At 47.4% G+C, this 21,598-nt stretch overlaps 1 protein-coding gene across 1 annotated transcript in view; it reads right to left on the reverse strand.

Annotated features, from left to right (window-relative positions):
* The window catches only part of LOC129869526 (zinc finger CCCH domain-containing protein 3-like), a 112,196-nt gene that overhangs the window by 88,386 nt on the left and 2,212 nt on the right, over positions 1-21,598 (reverse strand). Inside the window, exon 3 of the mRNA XM_055944001.1 lies at positions 21,228-21,430. Within this exon, the coding sequence (XP_055799976.1) occupies positions 21,228-21,430 (203 nt within the window). The remainder of the gene's footprint in view (positions 1-21,227; positions 21,431-21,598) is intronic.

Raw genomic sequence — 21,598 nt, forward strand, 5'->3', positions numbered from 1 at the left:
CACACCTCTCACTCACACCTCTCACTCACACCTCTCACTCACACCTCTCACTCACACCTCTCACTCACACCTCTCACTCACACCTCTCACTCACACCTCTCACTCACACCTCTCACTCACACCTCTCCCCACTCTGTCACTCACACCTCTCCCCACTCTGTCACTCACACCTCTCCCCACTCTGTCACTCACACCTCTCCCCACTCTGTCACTCACACCTCTCTCCCCACTCTGTCACTCACACCTCTCTCTCCACTCACACCTCTCTCTCCACTCACACCTCTCTCCCCACTCACACCTCTCTCCCCACTCACACCTCTCTCCCCACTCACACCTCTCTCCCCACTCACACCTCTCCCCACTGTCTCACTCACACCTCTCCCCACTGTCTCACTCACACCTCTCCCCACTGTCACACTCACACCTCTCCCCACACTCACACCTCTCCCCACACTCACACCTCTCCCCACACTCACACCTCTCCCCACACTCACACCTCTCCCCACACTCACACCTCTCCCCACACTCACACCTCTCCCCACACTCACACCTCTCCCCACACTCACACCTCTCCCCACACTCACACCTCTCCCCACACTCACACCTCTCCCCACACTCACACCTCTCCCCACACTCTCACCTCTCCCCACACTCTCACCTCTCCCCACACTCTCACCTCTCCCCACACTCTCACCTCTCCCCACACTCTCACCTCTCCCCACACTCTCACCTCTCCCCACACTCTCACCTCTCCCCACACTCTCACCTCTCCCCACACTCTCACCTCTCCCCACACTCTCACTCACACCTCTCCCCACACTCTCACTCACACCTCTCTCCCCACTCACACCTCTCTCCCCACTCACACCTCTCTCCCCACTCACACCTCTCTCCCCACTCACACCTCTCTCCCCACTCACACCTCTCTCCCCACTCACACCTCTCTCCCCACTCACACCTCTCTCCCCACTCACACCTCTCTCCCCACTCACACCTCTCTCCCCACTCACACCTCTCTCCCCACTCACACCTCTCTCCCCACTCACACCTCTCTCCCCACTCACACCTCTCTCCCCACTCACACCTCTCTCCCCACTCACACCTCTCTCCCCACTCACACCTCTCTCCCCACTCACACCTCTCTCCCCACTCACACCTCTCTCCCCACTCACACCTCTCTCCCCACTCACACCTCTCTCCCCACTCACACCTCTCTCCCCACTCACACCTCTCTCCCCACTCACACCTCTCTCCCCACTCACACCTCTCTCCCCACTCACACCTCTCTCCCCACTCACACCTCTCTCCCCACTCACACCTCTCTCCCCACTCACACCTCTCTCCCCACTCACACCTCTCTCCCCACTCACACCTCTCTCCCCACTCACACCTCTCTCCCCACTCACACCTCTCTCCCCACTCACACCTCTCTCCCCACTCACACCTCTCTCCCCACTCACACCTCTCTCCCCACTCACACCTCTCTCCCCACTCACACCTCTCTCCCCACTCACACCTCTCTCCCCACTCACACCTCTCTCCCCACTCACACCTCTCTCCCCACTCACACCTCTCCCCACTCATTACATTTTTACTAGGTTTAAATGTCAGGAATTTTGAAAAACTTAGTTTAAATGTATTTGGCTAAGGTGTATGTAAACTTCCGACTTCAACTGTATTCGGTCATGATGCCGAGAGAAAATGTTTCAGTTTTAAAGCTTGTTTGCTGGAATTCTATGCATTTTGGAAAATGTGTTATTTTGGTCAAATATAAAATGAATACTGCTAAATTAAATAGTTTTTGGAATATTCTCCCTGAATGTCTAGCTTTTATTTTGGTGATTGTTAGTTCTCAAATATTGTTTAAAAAAATACATAGATCCATTATCTTTTCCACATGACCAAAAGTATGTGGACACCTGCTCATCAAACATCTCACTTCAAATCATGGGCATTAATATGGAGTTGGTCCCTACTTTGCTGCTATAACAGCCTCCACTCTTCTGAGAAGGCTTTCCACTAGATGTTGGAACATTGCAGCGGGGACTTGCTCCGATTCAGCCACGACAGCATTAGTGAGGTCGGGCACTGATGTTGGATGATTCGGCCTGGTTCGCAGTCGGCGTTCCAATTAATCCCAAAGGTGTTCGATGGGGTTGAGGTCAGGGTTCTGTGCAGACCAGTCAAGTTCTTCTACACCAATCTCAACAACCTATTTCTGTATGGACCTCGTTTTGTGCATGAGGGCATTGTCATGCTGAAACAGGTAAGGGCCTTCCCCAAACGGTTGCCACAAAGTTGGAAGCATAGAATCGTTTAGAATGTCATTGCATGCTGTCGCATTAAGATTTCCCTTCACTGGAACTAAGGGGCCTGAACCATGAAAAACATCACCAGACCATTATTCCTCCTCCACCAAACTTTACAGTTGGCTCTATACACTGGGACAGGTAGTGTTCTCCTGGCATTGGCCAAACACAAATTCGTCCATCGGACTGCCAGATGGTGTAACGTGTTTCATCACTCTAGAGAACGTGTTTCCACTGCTCCAGAGTCCAATGGCGGCAAGCTTTACACCACTCCAGCTGATGCTTGGCATTGAGCATGGTGACCTTGTGTGTGGCTGCTCAACCATGGAAACCCATTTCATGAAACTCCCGATGAACAGTTCTTGTGCTGACGTTGCTTCCAGAGACAGTTTGGAACTCGGCAGTGAGTGTGGCAACCTAGGACTGACGATTTTTACGCTCTTCGGCACTTGGCGGTCCCGTTCTGTGAGCTGGTGTGGCCTACCACTTAACGGCTAAGCCGTTGTTGCTCCTAGATGTTTCCACTTCACAATAACAGCACTTGCACTTGCGTACCAAGATCACCGACACCACTAGCAGCGCACCAAGATCACCGACACCACTAGCAGCGCACCAAGATCACCGACAACACTAGCAGCGCACCAAGATCACCGACAACACTAGCAGCGCACCAAGATCACCGACAACACTAGCAGCGCACCAAGATCACCGACAACCCTAGCAGCGTACCAAGATCACCGACAACCCTAGCAGCGTACCAAGATCACCGACAACCCTAGCAGCGTACCAAGATCACCGACAACCCTAGCAGCGTACCAAGATCACCGACAACACTAGCAGCGTACCAAGATCACCGACAACACTAGCAGCGTACCAAGATCACCGACAACCCTAGCAGCGTACCAAGATCACCGACAACACTAGCAGCGTACCAAGATCACCGACAACCCTAGCAGCGTACCAAGATCACCGACAACACTAGCAGCGTACCAAGATCACCGACAACCCTAGCAGCGTACCAAGATCACCGACAACCCTAGCAGCGTACCAAGATCACCGACAACCCTAGCAGCGTACCAAGATCACCGACAACCCTAGCAGCGTACCAAGATCACCGACAACCCTAGCAGCGTACCAACATCACCGACAACCCTAGCAGCGTACCAAGATCACCGACAACCCTAGCAGCGTACCAAGATCACCGACAACCCTAGCAGCGTACCAAGATCACCGACAACCCTAGCAGCGTACCAAGATCACCGACAACACTAGCAGCGTACCAAGATCACCGACAACCCTAGCAGCGTACCAAGATCACCGACAACCCTAGCAGCGTACCAAGATCACCGACAACCCTAGCAGCGTACCAAGATCACCGACAACCCTAGCAGCGTACCAAGATCACCGACAACACTAGCAGCGTACCAAGATCACCGACAACCCTAGCAGCGTACCAAGATCACCGACAACCCTAGCAGCGTACCAAGATCACCGACAACCCTAGCAGCGTACCAACATCACCGACAACCCTAGCAGCGTACCAACATCACCGACAACCCTAGCAGCGTACCAAGATCACCGACAACCCTAGCAGCGTACCAAGATCACCGACAACCCTAGCAGCGTACCAAGATCACCGACAACCCTAGCAGCGTACCAAGATCACCGACAATACTAGCAGCGTACCAAGATCACCGACAACACTAGCAGCGTACCAACATCACCGACAACACTAGCAGCGTACCAACATCACCGGCAACCCTAGCAGCGTACCAAGATCACCGACAACACTAGCAGCGTACCAAGATCACCGACAACACTAGCAGCGTACCAAGATCACCGACAACACTAGCAGCGTACCAAGATCACCGACAACCCTAGCAGCGTACCAACATCACCGACAACCCTAGCAGCGTACCAAGATCACCGACAACACTAGCAGCGTACCAAGATCACCGACAACCCTAGCAGCGTACCAAGATCACCGACAACCCTAGCAGCGTACCAACATCACCGACAACACTAGCAGCGTACCAAGATCACCGACAACCCTAGCAGCGTACCAAGATCACCGACAACCCTAGCAGCGTAACAAGATCACCGACAACCCTAGCAGCGTACCAACATCACCGACAACACTAGCAGCGTAACAAGATCACCGACAACACTAGCAGCGTACCAACATCACCGACAACCCTAGCAGCGTACCAAGATCACCGACAACCCTAGCAGCGTACCAAGATCACCGACAACCCTAGCAGCGTACCAAGATCACCGACAACCCTAGCAGCGTAACAAGATCACCGACAACCCTAGCAGCGTACCAAGATCACCGACAATACTAGCAGCGTAACAAGATCACCGACAACACTAGCAGCGTACCAAGATGACCAATAGGCCTATCCAACACCAACTGCCAAAAGAGGGGAAAGAGGAAGCGAGAGAGACACACACACACCACACATTAGGGTTATTGGGATCCCAGCAAGGAGTGTGTATGTGTGTGTGTACTGGGGGGAGACGAGGAGGAGGAGGGGGCAGAATGGGAGAGAGCGAGTATGGGAGAGAGCGAGAGCGAGTACGGGTGAAGAGGGGAGTGGGAGATAAGACGAGGAGGGGTGAGTATGTTTCGCCTGGGCTATAAACCAATCCCCACCACAGCATAGCTAATCAATACAGGCACAGTGGAATTAACAGTTATCTTAAAGTCCTTTAACAACAACAGCTTGATTAACACAAACAATCATCCATTATTAAACACCCACACACCCAGGGCAAGCTCAGGGAGGGATGGGAGGGAGGAAAGTACTAGAAGGAGTTAAGAGCGGGCTGAAGTGAGGGAGGGAGGAGGAGATGGAGTGGAGGGAAAGAAAGAGGGAGTGACAGGATTAATATATGTTTACATCTGTTGAAGAATCTGCTCCGTATCTTGAATGCATTGGTTCTGACGGCACCTGTGGGGATGGGATAGAGATGGTGTGTGTGTGTGTGTGTGTGTGTGTGTGTGTGTGTGTGTGTGTGTGTGTGTCTAGGCATGGAACGCTGAGGCGGAGGGGGGGGTGGAGGTCAGGGTAGAGATTTAGGGGAGACTGGTGTTGAGCTGGGAGGCTTGCATGCCTGTCATGACTGGAAGCACACAGTCACATAAGAGAGAGGAGAAAACGTAACTGCCTCCAAGGGATGGACGGGGGCAGGATGGACTGGGGCAGGGACGGGAGGAAGGGATGGACTGGGGCAGGGACGGGAGGAGGGAGGGACTGGGGCAGGGGCAGGGAGGAAGGGATGGACTGGGGCAGGGACGGGAGGAAGGGATGGACTGGGGCAGGGACGGGACGGGAGGAGGGAGGGACTGGGGCAGGATGGACTGGGCCCGGGACGGGAGGAAGGGATGGACTGGGGCAGGGACAGGACGGGAGGAGGGAGGGACTGGGGCAGGATGGACTGGGGCAGGGACGGGAGGAAGGGATGGACTGGGGCAGGGACGGGAGGAAGGGATGGACTGGGGCAGGGACGGGAGGAAGGGATGGACTGGGGCAGGGACGGGAGGAAGGGATGGACTGGGGCAGGGACGGGAGGAGGGAGGAACTGGGGCAGGGACAGGAGGAGGGAGAGACTGGGGGAGGAGGATGGGTATCTGGCTGGATAACTCTAGAGAACCAGAATAGACAGGGGGTTCGGGTGTCTGGTCCTGCAGCCTGAAATGGAAAGTTGGAAAGGCTGAGAGACAGATTAGAGGGTCGGGTTTCCCCATGACAGGGTCCGGGGCTGGAGGGCCCTGGAGGTCAGGTTTCCCCATGAGAGGGGCCGGGGCTGGAGGGTCCTGGAGGTCAGGTTTCCCCATGACAGGGGCCGGGGCTGGAGGGCCCTGGAGGTCAGGTTTCCCCATGACAGGGGCCGGGGCTGGAGGGCCCTGGAGGTCAGGTTTCCCCATGACAGGGGCCGGGGCTGGAGGGCCCTGGAGGTCAGGTTTCCCCATGACAGGGGCCGGGGCTGGAGGGCCCTGGAGGTCAGGTTTCCCCATGACAGGGGCCGGGGCTGGAGGGCCCTGGAGGTCAGGTTTCCCCATGACAGGGGCCGGGGCTGGAGGGCCCTGGAGGTCAGGTTTCCCCATGACAGGGGCCGGGGCTGGAGGGCCCTGGAGGTCAGGTTTCCCCATGACAGGGGCCGGGGCTGGAGGGCTCTGCCTGGGTTTGGTGGAGAGAGCCAGGTCGAGCAGCACTGGACAGGATGGGGAAGTGAGTCAGGGGTGATAAATTGGTCCTTCACCTTACCCAGCTGACCCAAGGAGAGCAGAACTGGACGGGAAAGGTTGAGAGGAAGGCAGGGGCAGGGTAGACTGAGGAGGGAGGGTGAGAATGATCTGGCCCCTAGCCATGCACAACTAACCCAGGGAAAGAAGGACGGGACAGGTTGAGAGAGAACGGGTAAGCTAGCTAGGAGTCTGGGAACGGGGGAAACAGGGGTGAGAGTGATCTGGCCCCTGGCCATGCCCAGGTGACCCAGGGAGAGCATCAGCCAACCAGTTAAATAGGAAAAGATCACTCCCTCTGGACAGAGAGGAGAAAGAGTGAGGAGAAAAGGATAGAGGGAGTGAGCAAGGAGGTGGGGGGGAGGGGGGAGAGTAGAAATGGGGAAGAACTAGAGAGGGGAAAGTGAGGGGAAGAGGAGGGGAGGCAGGAAAAGCATAGCTGAGAACTGCCTCTGAAACTGGAGTCTGTGATATGGGCAGTCAGAGTGGCAGGGACAGGCCCGTGCACATGGCCCTACCCATCTCCACTCATCTCTTCCCCTCACACACACTACATTATACCAGCGGGGTGCAGAAGACGGGTTGACTAGTAGATGCTATTAGCGGAGTGAGTGAGAGATACTAGTGCTCCTGATTGACAGACAAAGTGGCTGTGGTTAATTAGTAATCTATTGAGTGCGAGTATGTCAAAAAGTTGTTTGAGACTGTAAAAGAGAAGAGTGAGTGAGTAAACGAGTACTATATGTAAGTAAGTAAGTGAGTGAGTAAACGAGTACTATATGCAAGTGAGTGAGTGAGTGAGTAAACGAGTACTATATGTATGTGAGAGTGAATAAACGAGTACTATATGTATGTGAGTGAGTGAGTAAACGAGTACTATATGTAAGTAAGTGAGTGAGTGAGTAAACGAGTACTATATGCAAGTAAGTGAGTGAGTAAACGAGTACTATATGTAAGTAAGTGAGTGAGTGAGTAAACGAGTACTATATGTAAGTAAGTGAGTGAGTGAGTAAACGAGTACTATATGTCAGTGAGTGAGTAAACGAGTACTATATGTAAGTAAGTGAGTGAGTGAGTAAACGAGTACTATATGTAAGTAAGTGAGTGAGTAAACGAGTACTATATGTAAGTAAGTGAGTGAGTGAGTAAACGAGTACTATATGTAAGTAAGTGAGTGAGTAAACGAGTACTATATGTAAGTAAGTGAGTGAGTGAGTAAACGAGTACTATATGTAAGTAAGTGAGTGAGTGAGTAAACGAGTACTATATGTCAGTGAGTGAGTGAGTAAACGAGTACTATATGTATGTGAGTGAGTGAGTAAACGAGTACTATATGTATGTGAGTGAGTGAGTAAACGAGAACTATATGCAAGTAAGTGAGTGAGTAAACGAGTACTATATGTATGTGAGTGAGTGAGTAAACGAGTACTATATGTAAGTAAGTGAGTGAGTAAACGAGTACTATATGTAAGTAAGTGAGTGAGTGAGTAGACGAGTACTATATGTAAGTAAGTGAGTGAGTAAACGAGTACTATGTAAGTAAGTGAGTGAGTAAACGAGTACTATATGTCAGTGAGTGAGTAAACGAGTACTATATGCAAGTAAGTGAGTGAGTAAACGAGTATTATATGTAAGTAAGTGAGTGAGTGAGTAAACGAGTACTATATGTAAGTAAGTGAGTGAGTGAGTAAACGAGTACTATATGCAAGTAAGTGAGTGAGTAAACGAGTACTATATGTAAGTATGTGAGTGAGTGAGTAAACGAGTACTATATGTATGTGAGTGAGTGAGTAAACGAGAACTATATGCAAGTAAGTGAGTGAGTAAACGAGTACTATATGTATGTGAGTGAGTGAGTAAACGAGTACTATATGTAAGTAAGTGAGTGAGTGAGTAAACGAGTACTATGTAAGTAAGTGAGTGAGTAAACGAGTACTATATGTCAGTGAGTGAGTAAACGAGTACTATATGCAAGTAAGTGAGTGAGTAAACGAGTACTATATGTAAGTAAGTGAGTGAGTGAGTAAACGAGTACTATATGTAAGTGAGTGAGTGAGTAAACGAGTACTATATGTATGTGAGTGAGTGAGTAAACGAGTACTATATGTATGTGAGTGAGTGAGTAAACGAGAACTATATGCAAGTAAGTGAGTGAGTAAACGAGTACTATATGTATGTGAGTGAGTGAGTAAACGAGTACTATATGTAAGTAAGTGAGTGAGTGAGTAAACGAGTACTATATGTAAGTAAGTGAGTGAGTAAACGAGTACTATGTAAGTAAGTGAGTGAGTAAACGAGTACTATATGTAAGTAAGTGAGTGAGTGAGTAAACGAGTACTATATGTAAGTGAGTGAGTGAGTAAACGAGTACTATATGTATGTGAGTGAGTGAGTAAACGAGTACTATATGTAAGTAAGTAAGTGAGTGAGTAAACGAGTACTATATGTATGTGAGTGAGTAAACGAGTACTATATGTAAGTAAGTAAGTGAGTGAGTAAACGAGTACTATATGTATGTGAGTGAGTAAGTAAACGAGTACTATATGTATGTAAGTGAGTGAGTGAGTAAACGAGTACTATATGTAAGTAAGTAAGTGAGTGAGTAAACGAGTACTATATGTAAGTGAGTGAGTGAGTAAACGAGTACTATATGTAAGTAAGTGAGTGAGTTAGTGAATGAGTGAGTAAACGAGTACTATATGTATGTGAGTGAGTAAGTAAACGAGTACTATATGTATGTAAGTGAGTGAGTGAGTAAACGAGTACTATATGTAAGTAAGTAAGTGAGTGAGTAAACGAGTACTATATGTAAGTGAGTGAGTGAGTAAACGAGTACTATATGTAAGTAAGTAAGTGAGTGAGTAAACGAGTACTATATGTATGTGAGTGAGTAAGTAAACGAGTACTATATGTATGTAAGTGAGTGAGTGAGTAAACGAGTACTATATGTAAGTAAGTAAGTGAGTGAGTAAACGAGTACTATATGTAAGTGAGTGAGTGAGTAAACGAGTACTATATTTATGTGAGTGCGTGAGTAAACGAGTACTATATGTGAGTGAGTGAGTAAACGAGTACTATATGTATGTAAGTGAGTGAGTAGACGAGTACTATATGTAAGTAAGTGAGTGAGTAAACGAGTACTATATGTAAGTAAGTGAGTGAGTGAGTAAACGAGTACTATATGTAAGTAAGTGAGTGAGTTAGTGAATGAGTGAGTAAACGAGTACTATATGTATGTAAGTGAGTATGTCAGTATGGCCAGAAAGCTGTATGGTGGTGCGGTAATCCCATACAGACAGATTCATGTCCTGTTTAACTCTGAGGATAAACTAGCGCAAAGCCTGTCAGTCTCTCCTCCTCTGAGGTTCACCACCCTAAACCCACTGGAGGACTAGAGGGAGGATTGTCTTACAGGTGAGGGTTAGAGGCTAGAACAGAGCTGGACCTTAACTACCGAGCTCTAAAGTGCCTAACCCTACTACCCTCTCACCCACTACCCCTGCCCTAACGGGAACACAAGTGTCCCTGCATGCGGCCGGGTAGGAGGGGGAGAGAGAGGGAGCGAGCAGGAGAGAGGAGGCCCCATAATTAACATGCCAGGCGATCTGAGGACTCTGTGCTCCTCTTCACACACAAATGCCAAACCCCCATGATTATTATGGTAACACTTCACTCTGTGAAGACACATGGAGGAGAGGGAGGGAGTGTTGGATTACTGGAGGGTTGAGGAGGGGGCTGGGGTGAGGGATAGATGAGTGAGGAGGTGGAAGCCAGTGTCCTGCTCTGTGATTGATTGACTGAGGGACTGGTCAAGACATTTTTAGGAGCAGCTTCCTGGAGCTTTGCGTTATATAACAGAACACATTCTGGGTACTGTACTCAAAACAGAAGACTGTAAAAGCACTACTCTGAACAGGTGGATGGAAAACAAAAATGTAAATGTTTTTTCTCAAATGCACCGTTTGTAATGTTGACATTTTATTGCAATGCAGATCAGTGCTAGCCTGGTGGACCCAGTGATCAGTTGAACTGGAGTAGCCTGGTGGACCCTGTGATCAGTTGAACTGGAGTAGCCTGGTGAACCCAGTGATCAGTTGAACTGAAGTAGCCTGGTGGACCCAGTGATCAGTTGAACTGAAGTAGCCTGGTGAACCCAGTGATCAGTTGAACTGGAGTAGCCTGGTGGACCCAGTGATCAGTTGAACTGGAGTAGCCTGGTGGACCCAGTGATCAGTTGAACTGGAGTAGCCTGGTGGACCCAGTGATCAGTTGAACTGGAGTAGCCTGGTGGACCCAGTGATCAGTTGAACTGGAGTAGCCTGGTGGACCCAGTGATCAGTTGAACTGGAGTAGCCTGGTGGACCCAGTGATCAGTTGAACTGGAGTAGCCTGGTGGACCCAGTGATCAGTTGAACTGGAGTAGCCTGGTGGACCCAGTGATCAGTTGAACTGGAGTAGCCTGGTGGACCCAGTGATCAGTTGAACTGGAGTAGCCTGGTGGACCCAGTGATCAGTTGAACTGAAGTAGCCTGGTGGACCCAGTGATCAGTTGAACTGGAGTAGCCTGGTGGACCCAGTGATCAGTTGAACTGAAGTAGCCTGGTGGACCCAGTGATCAGTTGAACTGAAGTAGCCTGGTGGACCCAGTGATCAGTTGAACTGAAGTAGCCTGGTGGACCCAGTGATCAGTTGAACTGGAGTAGCCTGGTGGACCCAGTGATCAGTTGAACTGGAGTAGCCTGGTGGACCCAGTGATCAGTTGAACTGGAGTAGCCTGGTGGACCCAGTGATCAGTTGAACTGGAGTAGCCTGGTGGACCCAGTGATCAGTTGAACTGGAGTAGAATGGTGAACCCAGTGATCAGTTGAACTGGAGTAGAATGGTGAACCCAGTGATCAGTTGAACTGGAGTAGAATGGTGAACCCAGTGATCAGTTGAACTGGAGTAGAATGGTGAACCCAGTGATCAGTTGAACTGGAGTAGAATGGTGAACCCAGTGATCAGTTGAACTGGAGTAGAATGGTGAACCCAGTGATCAGTTGAACTGGAGTAGAATGGTGAACCCAGTGATCAGTTGAACTGGAGTAGAATGGTGAACCCAGTGATCAGTTGAACTGAAGTAGCCTGGTGGACCCAGTGATCAGTTGAACTGAAGTAGCCTGGTGGACCCAGTGATCAGTTGAACTGGAGTAGCCTGGTGGACCCAGTGATCAGTTGAACTGGAGTAGCCTGGTGGACCCAGTGATCAGTTGAACTGGAGTAGAATGGTGAACCCAGTGATCAGTTGAACTGGAGTAGAATGGTGAACCCAGTGATCAGTTGAACTGGAGTAGAATGGTGAACCCAGTGATCAGTTGAACTGGAGTAGAATGGTGAACCCAGTGATCAAGCTGGTTCCACCAAGCTAAACCAGTTGTGCAACAGTATTCCATTTTTCATCAAACAAACTTAAGCAGAAACCCATACCTGAATAAATAGCCAGGTCTACTGTATGTAGAGGCCAAAGTTTTGTATGAATCCATGTAAACACAGTAAAACTGATGGCATAGACTAAACCATAATAAAATCAATCTCAGTGACTGTCACATGACCATGACCCTTGAGGTTTAACATGGGAACATTCCCACCCAGTTGCATTCCCTATTACCACTAACTAACACCCCTGTTGGCATGTCTTTGGACATCATTTGCAGCATGTGTGTGTGCCCGTGCGTGTCATCCTGTTAAGGTTGCTGATTTATCTAGCCAGCAGGGCACAGAACACCTTTGATTGCACTGGGGACCAAGAATACATTTACCCCGTTTTTGGCAATGAGGCCCTTTATCTCCTCCCCTAGAGTCAGATGGACTGGTGGGTACCTCTAACTTCCTTCATACTGGACACAGAGACATAAAATGGTCTCCACGAGTTCATTGGACTCTGGGGAAGGAGATACTTTGGATTTGGCCAATTTATCCCTTTAACTGGGAAGAGTTCACGCTAACCTTACGATTTCTGCCTACACCCACTCAAACCATATGGATTACTCATTTCAACACGTCCCTGAACCACCGGGTCCAACACGCTCACTTATACTCAGAAAAACATATGAACGCACACAAACATGAAGCATGCACACACACACACACACACATTGACCGCATCTCAAAAGTTTCAGAACTCCACATAGATCCTCTGAGTCGTCACAGAATATCAGACAGACAAACCCTGGTAAAAGACTGTTCTATGCAATGAAATGTTTACACAGGCCTGTGTGTGAGCATTTGCACAGGCCTCTGTGTGAGCATTTGCACAGGCCTCTGTGTGAGCATTTGCACAGGCCTCTGTGTGAGCATTTGCACAGGCCTCTGTGTGAGCATTTGCACAGGCCTCTGTGTGAGCATTTGCACAGGCCTCTGTGTGAGCATTTGCACAGGCCTCTGTGTGAGCATTTGCACAGGCCTCTGTGTGAGCATATGCACAGGCCTCTGTGTGAGCATATACACAGGCCTCTGTGTGAGCATATACACAGGCCTCTGTGTGAGCATATACACAGGCCTCTGTGTGAGCATTTACACAGGCCTCTGTGTGAGCATTTACACAGGCCTCTGTGTGAACATTTACACAGGCCTCTGTGTGAACATTTACACAGGCCTCTGTGTGAACATTTACACAGGCCTCTGTGTGAACATTTACACAGGCCTCTGTGTGAACATTTACACAGGCCTCTGTGTGAACATTTACACAGGCCTCTGTGTGAACATTTACACAGGCCTCTGTGTGAACATTTACACAGGCCTCTGTGTGAACATTTACACAGGCCTCTGTGTGAACATTTACACAGGCCTCTGTGTGAGCATTTACACAGGCCTCTGTGTGAGCATTTACACAGGCCTCTGTGTGAGCATTTACACAGGCCTCTGTGTGAGCATTTACACAGGCCTCTGTGTGAGCATTTACACAGGCCTCTGTGTGAGCATTTACACAGGCCTCTGTGTGAGCATTTACACAGGCCTCTGTGTGAGCATTTACACAGGCCTCTGTGTGAGCATTTACACAGGCCTCTGTGTGAGCGTTTGTGTGTGTAGGTGAAGTATTCCTAGTATCCATCCCGGATCAGGGTGGTTTATGTGCATCTGTCACGCATGGCCTGTCCATCAGGTCTTTAGTTATGGCCAATTGACGACAGAGAGCTGAGAGAGGTCCTACCATCATACAGCTCAGTACAAGGGGGGTGGCTGTGTCATAGCAGGCCTCCTAACTGGTTGATCACATGACAATATTGGTTCTAGTACCAATGTGGCCAGAAGAACAGTCCAATCAAATCATCTAATACAGGCGGAAAATGAAGCGGAACAAAAAGGATCAATATAACCATGATGTAGTGGATAATGACTCCAGGGACGTGGCTGGTCCTCAAAACAACAAAGCAGCATGTGTGTGATTCTGTGGATGCCTGAGGGTGTGTGTGTTTTTGTGTGTGTGATTACCTCATGCAGCCATGTGAATGAGTGAGTGAGAGAGAGAGTGACACACACACAGTGTGCCCACCTGTTTGACACAGAGGGCCTGAGAAAGTGAAGAGGAATGAACAGAATGTCTGTCTGTGAGCACTGGGGTTGGGCCCAGATATGTTAGTGTGTGTGTGTGTGTGTGTGTGTGTGTGTGTGTGTGTGTTGCCTGATTAACACAGCTATGGGAGAGTGGTGGGGAATGGCATTTAGAGTGGGATATTTTACCAAGCAGCTGAGGAGAGAAATACACACAAGCGAGATTCACTCTCCTCACTCTATAGCCTCACTATTGAAATAGTGAGAGACGATTACTGGCATGCAGAAAGATTATTTTACACAAATGGGTACATGCATGGACATAGCAACACAGCAACTGTGTAGTCTGAAATCAAACAAACACATGCCCCATAGAGCTGTGTGTGTGTGTAACAGAGAAAGAGAGAATTTTCAGGAAAAAGAGAGGAGTGATAGAGATTCTGGTGAGAAACTAGAGAGTGTGTGAACCAGCGAATGATGCAGAGAAACAAACTAAAAGACATTAAGCCACGGCCAAATAAGGACAGGCTTTTGAGTGAGATGCATCAAATGACATCAGCATGTGTTGTATTGGTGCCATATTTTGACTATATATGTGATGCAAGATGGAATGGTTCAATCAACTCAATATGCAAAGAGATCTTTATTATAAACTACTGTGCTGTAGAACATATCAATTAAAAAATATGAGTAGAAATCTGCTGCCCTGATTTTAATTATATATATATATATATATATATATATATACCATTTAGCTGACACTTATCTAATGCGACTTCCAGTCACGTGTGCGTACAGAGGGGGTGTCGTGGGATTGGCTTGATCTGATTAACGACATCAGAGACAGACGAAATATGAGGTGGCAATCTCTCCGGCCAGGGAACGTAGACCTCTTTATCAACATGTAGTCATGTCGGCCAAAACAACCATCTATAGTTGCAAGTGTGCTCGCAACACTTGGTTCTGGGTGCAGAGATGAATCTTCCCTGCAATAACAGATCCACACATCTTCCCCGCAATAACAGATCCACCCATCTTCCCCGCAATAACAGATCCACACATCTTCCCCGCATTAACAGATCCACACATCTTCCCCGCATTAACAGATCCACACATCTTCCCCGCATTAACAGATCCACCCATCTTCCCCGCAATAACAGATCCACCCATCTTCCCCGCAATAACAGATCCACACATCTTCCCCGCATTAACAGATCCACACATCTTCCCCGCATTAACAGATCCACACATCTTCCCCGCATTAACAGATCCACCCATCTTCCCCGCAATAACAGATCCACACATCTTCCCCGCAATAACAGATCCACACATCTTCCCCGCAATAACAGATCCACCCATCTTCCCCGCAATAACAGATCCACCCATCTTCCCCGCAATAACAGATCCACCCATCTTCCCCGCATTAACAGATCCACCCATCTTCCCCGCAATAACAGATCCACCCATCTTCCCCGCAATAACAGATCCACCCATCTTCCCCGCAATAACAGATCCACCCATCTTCCCCGCAATAACAGATCCACACATCTTCCCCGCATTAACAGATCCACACATCTTCCCCGCATTAACAGATCCACACATCTTCCCCGCATTAACAGATCCACACACCCACATGTTACATCTCATATACTAAAGCTGAAGAACTGCACATTCAGGTACTTTTTATGGTGAATTCATTAAGCATAAAAAGGAAAATGCTGCTCATGATACCAGGTAATTTTATTATGATGTTCCGAGACGGTCTTCATCAGGCATGCCTGTGTGTGTTAGTCAGTCAAGCTCGTTGTTAAAGGAGTTTAAGAGTTTTATAACGTTTTGACCCTAGAGAGTGTGAGAGTGTGTGTGAACTGTAGCAAAAATAGTGGTGGAAAAAGTACTCAATTGTCATACTTGAATAAAAGATACCTTAATAGAAATTAATAGAAAATTACTGCAGTAAAAGTGTAAAATACTACTGTGTTTTTGGTTTTAAATATACTTAACTGTCAAAAGTAAAATGTAATTGCAATAATATACTTAAGGATCAAAAGTAAAAGTATAAATAATTTCAAACTCCTTATATTAAGCAAACCAGACGACACCATTTACTTTTTTTCCCATCTACAGATAGCCAGGGGCACACTCCAACACTCAGACATCATCTACAGATAGCCAGGGGCACACTCCAACACTCAGACATCATTTACAGATAGCCAGGGGCACACTCCAACACTCAGACATCATCTACAGATAGCCAGGGGAACACTCCAACACTCAGACATCATTTACAGATAGCCAGGGGCACACTCCAACATCATCTACAGATAGCCAGGGGCACACTCCAACACTCAGACATCTACAGATAGCCAGGGGCACACTCCAACACTCAGACATCTACAGATAGCCAGGGGCACACTCCAACATCATCTACAGATAGCCAGGGGCACACTCCAACATCTACAGATAGCCAGGGGCACACTCCAACATCATCTACAGATAGCCAGGGGCACACTCCAACACTCAGACATCATCTACAGATAGCCAGGGGCACACTCCAACACTCAGACATCATTTACAAACAAAGCCTTTGTGTTTAGTGAGTCTGCCAGATCAGAGGCAGTAGAGATGACCAGGGATGTTCTCTTGAGTGTGTGACTTAGACCATTTCCCTGTCCTGCTAAGCATTCAAAATGTAACTTTTATACTGTTGGGTGGTGTCAGGGAAAATGTATGGAGTAAAAAGTACAAAAATATAAATAGTAAAGTACAGATACCCCAAAAGTAAAAATACTTTTATGTTTTAAGTACTTACCCCTGAATAAAATCACCCGGGCGCACGAGCAACAGTGTGCGGCAATTTCCTTTTCCTGCACACATGACTAAATCGGCTTGAATAAAACCGTCTGCTAAATGGCATAATAATATATTTGAAATCATTGAATCACCATCTTGATAAGTCACATGAAGACCTAATAGCAGAGTCCAGGGGTAAGACTATAATATAGTATTATATAAGAATTATATGGTCACTAAGTGAAGCCTAAATACATCTGTGGTTAGATGCACACATGACACTGAACACCACAGGTAGCATGTGTGTGCATACATGTGTGAGATGACAGGTTGCAGACAGTGGGAAATGACAATGAGAGGTTAATAGGGTCTGATGACGGACCACACAGCAGTGATTTATGGACCTAATAAATGGGCTGATCGTCGGCACGGTAACGAGATCCCCACAAGGTTTCAGGGGTGGGGGGGGGGGGGGGGGGGGGGGTACCAATAACTTGATGCTGAGAGATGGGGGGGACATAGCTGCCATATCAGATCCAGTACAGGAACCTGAACCACTCCACCTCTAACGCACAAACAGGTCAACATTCTAACCCCGCCCGGGTGGGAGAAAGAAGACTGTGTGTGTGTGTGTGTGTGTGTGTAGCAGTGAAAGGGATCTGTCCAGCCAGGGTGATTTACACAAACAGAGCTAGAGACAAACTGACAACAGAAACTGCAATAAAACACTACCCAGCCACTGACTGAGGGGATAAGAATGTGTGTGTGTGTGTGTGTGTGTGTTGGTACCAAATAAAGTCATGCCAACTCTCAACCAGTTAACCATATGTTGAGTGAGGGACAGCAACAGTACACTCACACACCCCTTCCTATATCTAGAAATACTCCTTCACACCATCACACTGGATAATCTGCCATTTGTTTAGTAAACAAACAATAGCCGGTTGCCCTCTCAGCTTTGCCCCTTGACCTTTGCAGAACCAAAGTGGATACGTTGTTTGCGGCCCACACAACCTAGACTACACTTATGAGGAACACGTTTTGGTTCATTTCATTCCATTGACGAATGGTCAATTTATTCAGTGTTTTGTTTGTAGCGCTCCTGTTAATGTTGAGTAAGTATGTGCACCCGATCATGCATGCAAATGTAGGCCTAGAAATGTGCCCATTTGTGGATCTGATAGTATTTGTGTCTTAACTCCCCACCACTGTGGAGATTCTCAAAGTCATTTTTTCTTCACAAAGTCTGTTTTTATATCCATTGAGAATGACAATAGGTCCTCAACGTAGCCCATTTTTAAATCTTTCCAGCTCTCTTCCACTTCATAAAATAGGCCTACCTGATTACTTCTTATCCCTGGCACAAATAGCCTACAGCTGTCAGGAACTCACTGGCAAGGGAAACTATGAGGGCCCAGAATATTCTATACAATGTTGCCAGTGCCAGCTTCAGGCCAGACCAAGTTAATAGTTGATACAATGTTTTAAGTTCCTTGCAGACAGGCCATGTGTAGCCAATGTGATTTATAGGATGTCTTTTAAATCAGGATATTTTCTACCTGCAGGCTGCAATGTTTTTATTTGTTGGCTTTATGTAGGCTATTTTTACATAGAAGGAATAGAAGTACAAAAAAGTATGAATGTATGTACTTGTAAGTCGCTCTGGATAAGAGCGTCTGCTAAATGACTTAAATGTAAATGTAAGTTACTTTAAGAATCCTGATTAACCACATGATAATGATTTTGAGATACGAAGGCTTTATTCTAAATGAAATGAAACTGTTCCACGAAACTGTGCATAAGAAAATCATAACTGGCACGCAGATCGGTAGAAATGGTACGATAAATTGGCACTCCAAATGGAAAAGGCTGACAACCCCTGGTGCAGCCTATTACCTACCGGTAACTTCAGGAGCTTCATGGCAGAATCTATGACCAGCAGCAGCTGGAGGAGGGACGGGAACAGGTTCTTCTTCTGATTAGACTATCTTGATCTCTAACCCCCCCCCCCCCCCCCAAGTCATTTGTGTGTCTTAATTATTGAATCACTGTGTGCTTAAAGCATCAGACAAGCTCAGTAGCCTACATATAGTTGATTTTATGAAAACATATAGGGTGTGTCGATATAGGGAAAAACACAAGTTAACAATTTTGACCAATTGATTTGTTGAAAGAACAGACGACGCTAGGTTGACTAAGATTTTGTTTTGTCAGGGACAGCCCTAGTGGAAACTACAAACTTTAGATGCCTTTTTAAACTTCAAATCCACTGCAATTCCTGCTGTACAGGACAATTCCTACAACAACAGGGTGATCAAATGAAGATCATACACCTGTATGTTAAAGGGGAAATCCACCACTTTTCAACCTCATATTCATCACCTCCAGCACCATACCAGTGTATTTTACAAATGACATCTACATTCTGTAGTTTCCCTTTAAGATTCAGAGAAATAACAGAGCAAACAATGTGATTATAATAGGCTACACCTACATTACACAGAGACATAGATAAACAGTCACAAAGAGACCAACAAAGACAGATGGAGAGAGGCTGAAATAGAGATGGATGGAGGGAGGGAACTAGGAGAGAGATCCGTCACATAGGGCCTGAACCCGCATGGCTCAGCACTCCTCCACTCTCCTCCTTTCTGTGTTCTGTCCGTTCCTGTCGTTTATCTGCTTTATAAGGTTATCTAAGCTCTCACACACCCCCCCCCCCCCCCCACAGGATTCATTACAGCCTTAACTGCTCACTTAGGTTTATGCTCTCTTTAAATTAAACTGCAGATAACCGGGCAGCCAAATAAACACCTGCACTACCGCCGAGAAAGAGAGAACTCATTGAAGAGGAAATTAAGAAAAATAACAGTGTGTGTGTGGTCATCAGTACTGTAAGACTGGTCCCCATCATTAGTAATTCAATTTGCTCTTTATTAGAGGCTCTTATCTGCAGCACAGACGACTACTTTCTATCTCTCCCTCGTTCCATCTTCTTCTATCGCAACATTCTTTCTTTCCTCTATTTATCCTTCCCTCCATCACTGAGAAAAAAAACAATATAAGTCCTGCTTCAGGCCAGCTACATCTCTACACTTACAGAGGACGATAAAGCACAGAACTAGGAGAAAGACTGACTGGATGGAGAGAGAGACGGGGGGGTCAGAGACAGAACGAGACAAGAGAAGAATTAGACAGCAGGAAAGCAATTGAGGACAGATAATTTGTGTGAGAGGGGGAGAGGAGGGTGAATGAAGAGAGAGAAAGGAGAGAGAAGCAGAGAGAGTGAGCTATGGAGAGAGTGCCAGACAGCCAGCCATCAGGATGAATAAAGCCTAATGTTAATAGTGATGGCTTTTTTAATGTCTGCTCGACTCCATTGACTGGGGGCGATTACACTGAGATGGGCATGAGAGGGATGAAGAGAATAGAGGGGTGGAAGGAAGGGAGGAGGGCCGAGGGTTGTAAAAACACAGATTGCGTTCCATCAGGTTAGGTCTATATTCTCTAGTTCGTTAAAACAATCCAATTTGCAAAAGGATAATTATGCATTAGCTGCTTTTTATCTAGTGGGCTGGCTAGGGGGAGAGGAGAGTGGTGGTGGTGCCAGGACTTGATAGCAGCAGCCTCTTCCCCACCTTCACCCACTGCAAATTACCCACTATCACAGCTCAATTGGGTAATCAATTACCACCCCTCCCTATCCCCTATACACACACAGATCACAGCAGCGCTCCATAGGCCTCTCATAGAGAGGAATGGTGACCCCTATTGGAGAGAGGGGACAGTTGAATAAAATTGGCCCAATCAAAGCACTGGCAACAGTGCAAATGTCCAACAGTGTCCTAAAATGAGTTACTAAACCATAGAGCTATTAGATAGACTGGATCCACAGTACTGTCCATGTAATGTCATTCTCCACAGAGGATATATTCATTAAGTGAATTCGTCACGACTTACAGAGACAACACCACTCACAACTAGCTGAATTAATTAGCTAGACCTCCTGAGTCCTGAGTAGAAGGAAAATTATAGTAAATCATCTATTTATCTAATAGGACCTCTCTATATGATTTACTCTCACTGTCAGTGACAGTGGAAATCTAACGGTGTGTTAAGTTTAAAATGGATAGAAATTCCATGAATTCCTCCATATATTGCAGAGGTACAGTTGACTTAACAAGAGTCAGACTTGTTTTTCTGGTCAATTTACTTCTTGGCCTAATAGGATGGATCATGTTTACTCCCGTATTCCCTGATGTTTGCCAGGATGTAATCGTAATTAGTAAGATCTTATTTATTTTTCCCGGTTAAATAAAATGTCAAATAAAGTGCTGTCCTTCTACCTGTCCTGGAGGGGCTGGGGGAGAGACGTCGTAGCTTGTGTCTGCCGAACGAGACCAGTTCACGGGACAGGGTCCTCTTCACACCTCCCGGCCTCCAGAACGGGGTGTGTGTCCGAACCGGGCTGTGTGTCCGTCGGCGGAGAGAGTAGCGGCTGTTCAGGGTCATGTCTGCTGGGCTGGACCTCCGCTCTGATCCAGACTCACTGCAACACACAGGACAGAGTATGTGTCAGAGACAGGTAGGGAGGTGTGTGTGTGTGTGTGTGTGTGTGTGTGTGTGTGTGTGTGTGTGTGTGTGTGTGTGTGTGTGTGTGTGAGAGACAGCGAGGAGTTTGTGAGAGAGCGAGGAGTGTGTCAAAACATTTTTTTAA

The sequence above is a fragment of the Salvelinus fontinalis genome, chromosome 14 (assembly GCF_029448725.1).
Source record: "Salvelinus fontinalis isolate EN_2023a chromosome 14, ASM2944872v1, whole genome shotgun sequence".
Classification (NCBI taxonomy): domain Eukaryota; kingdom Metazoa; phylum Chordata; class Actinopteri; order Salmoniformes; family Salmonidae; genus Salvelinus; species Salvelinus fontinalis.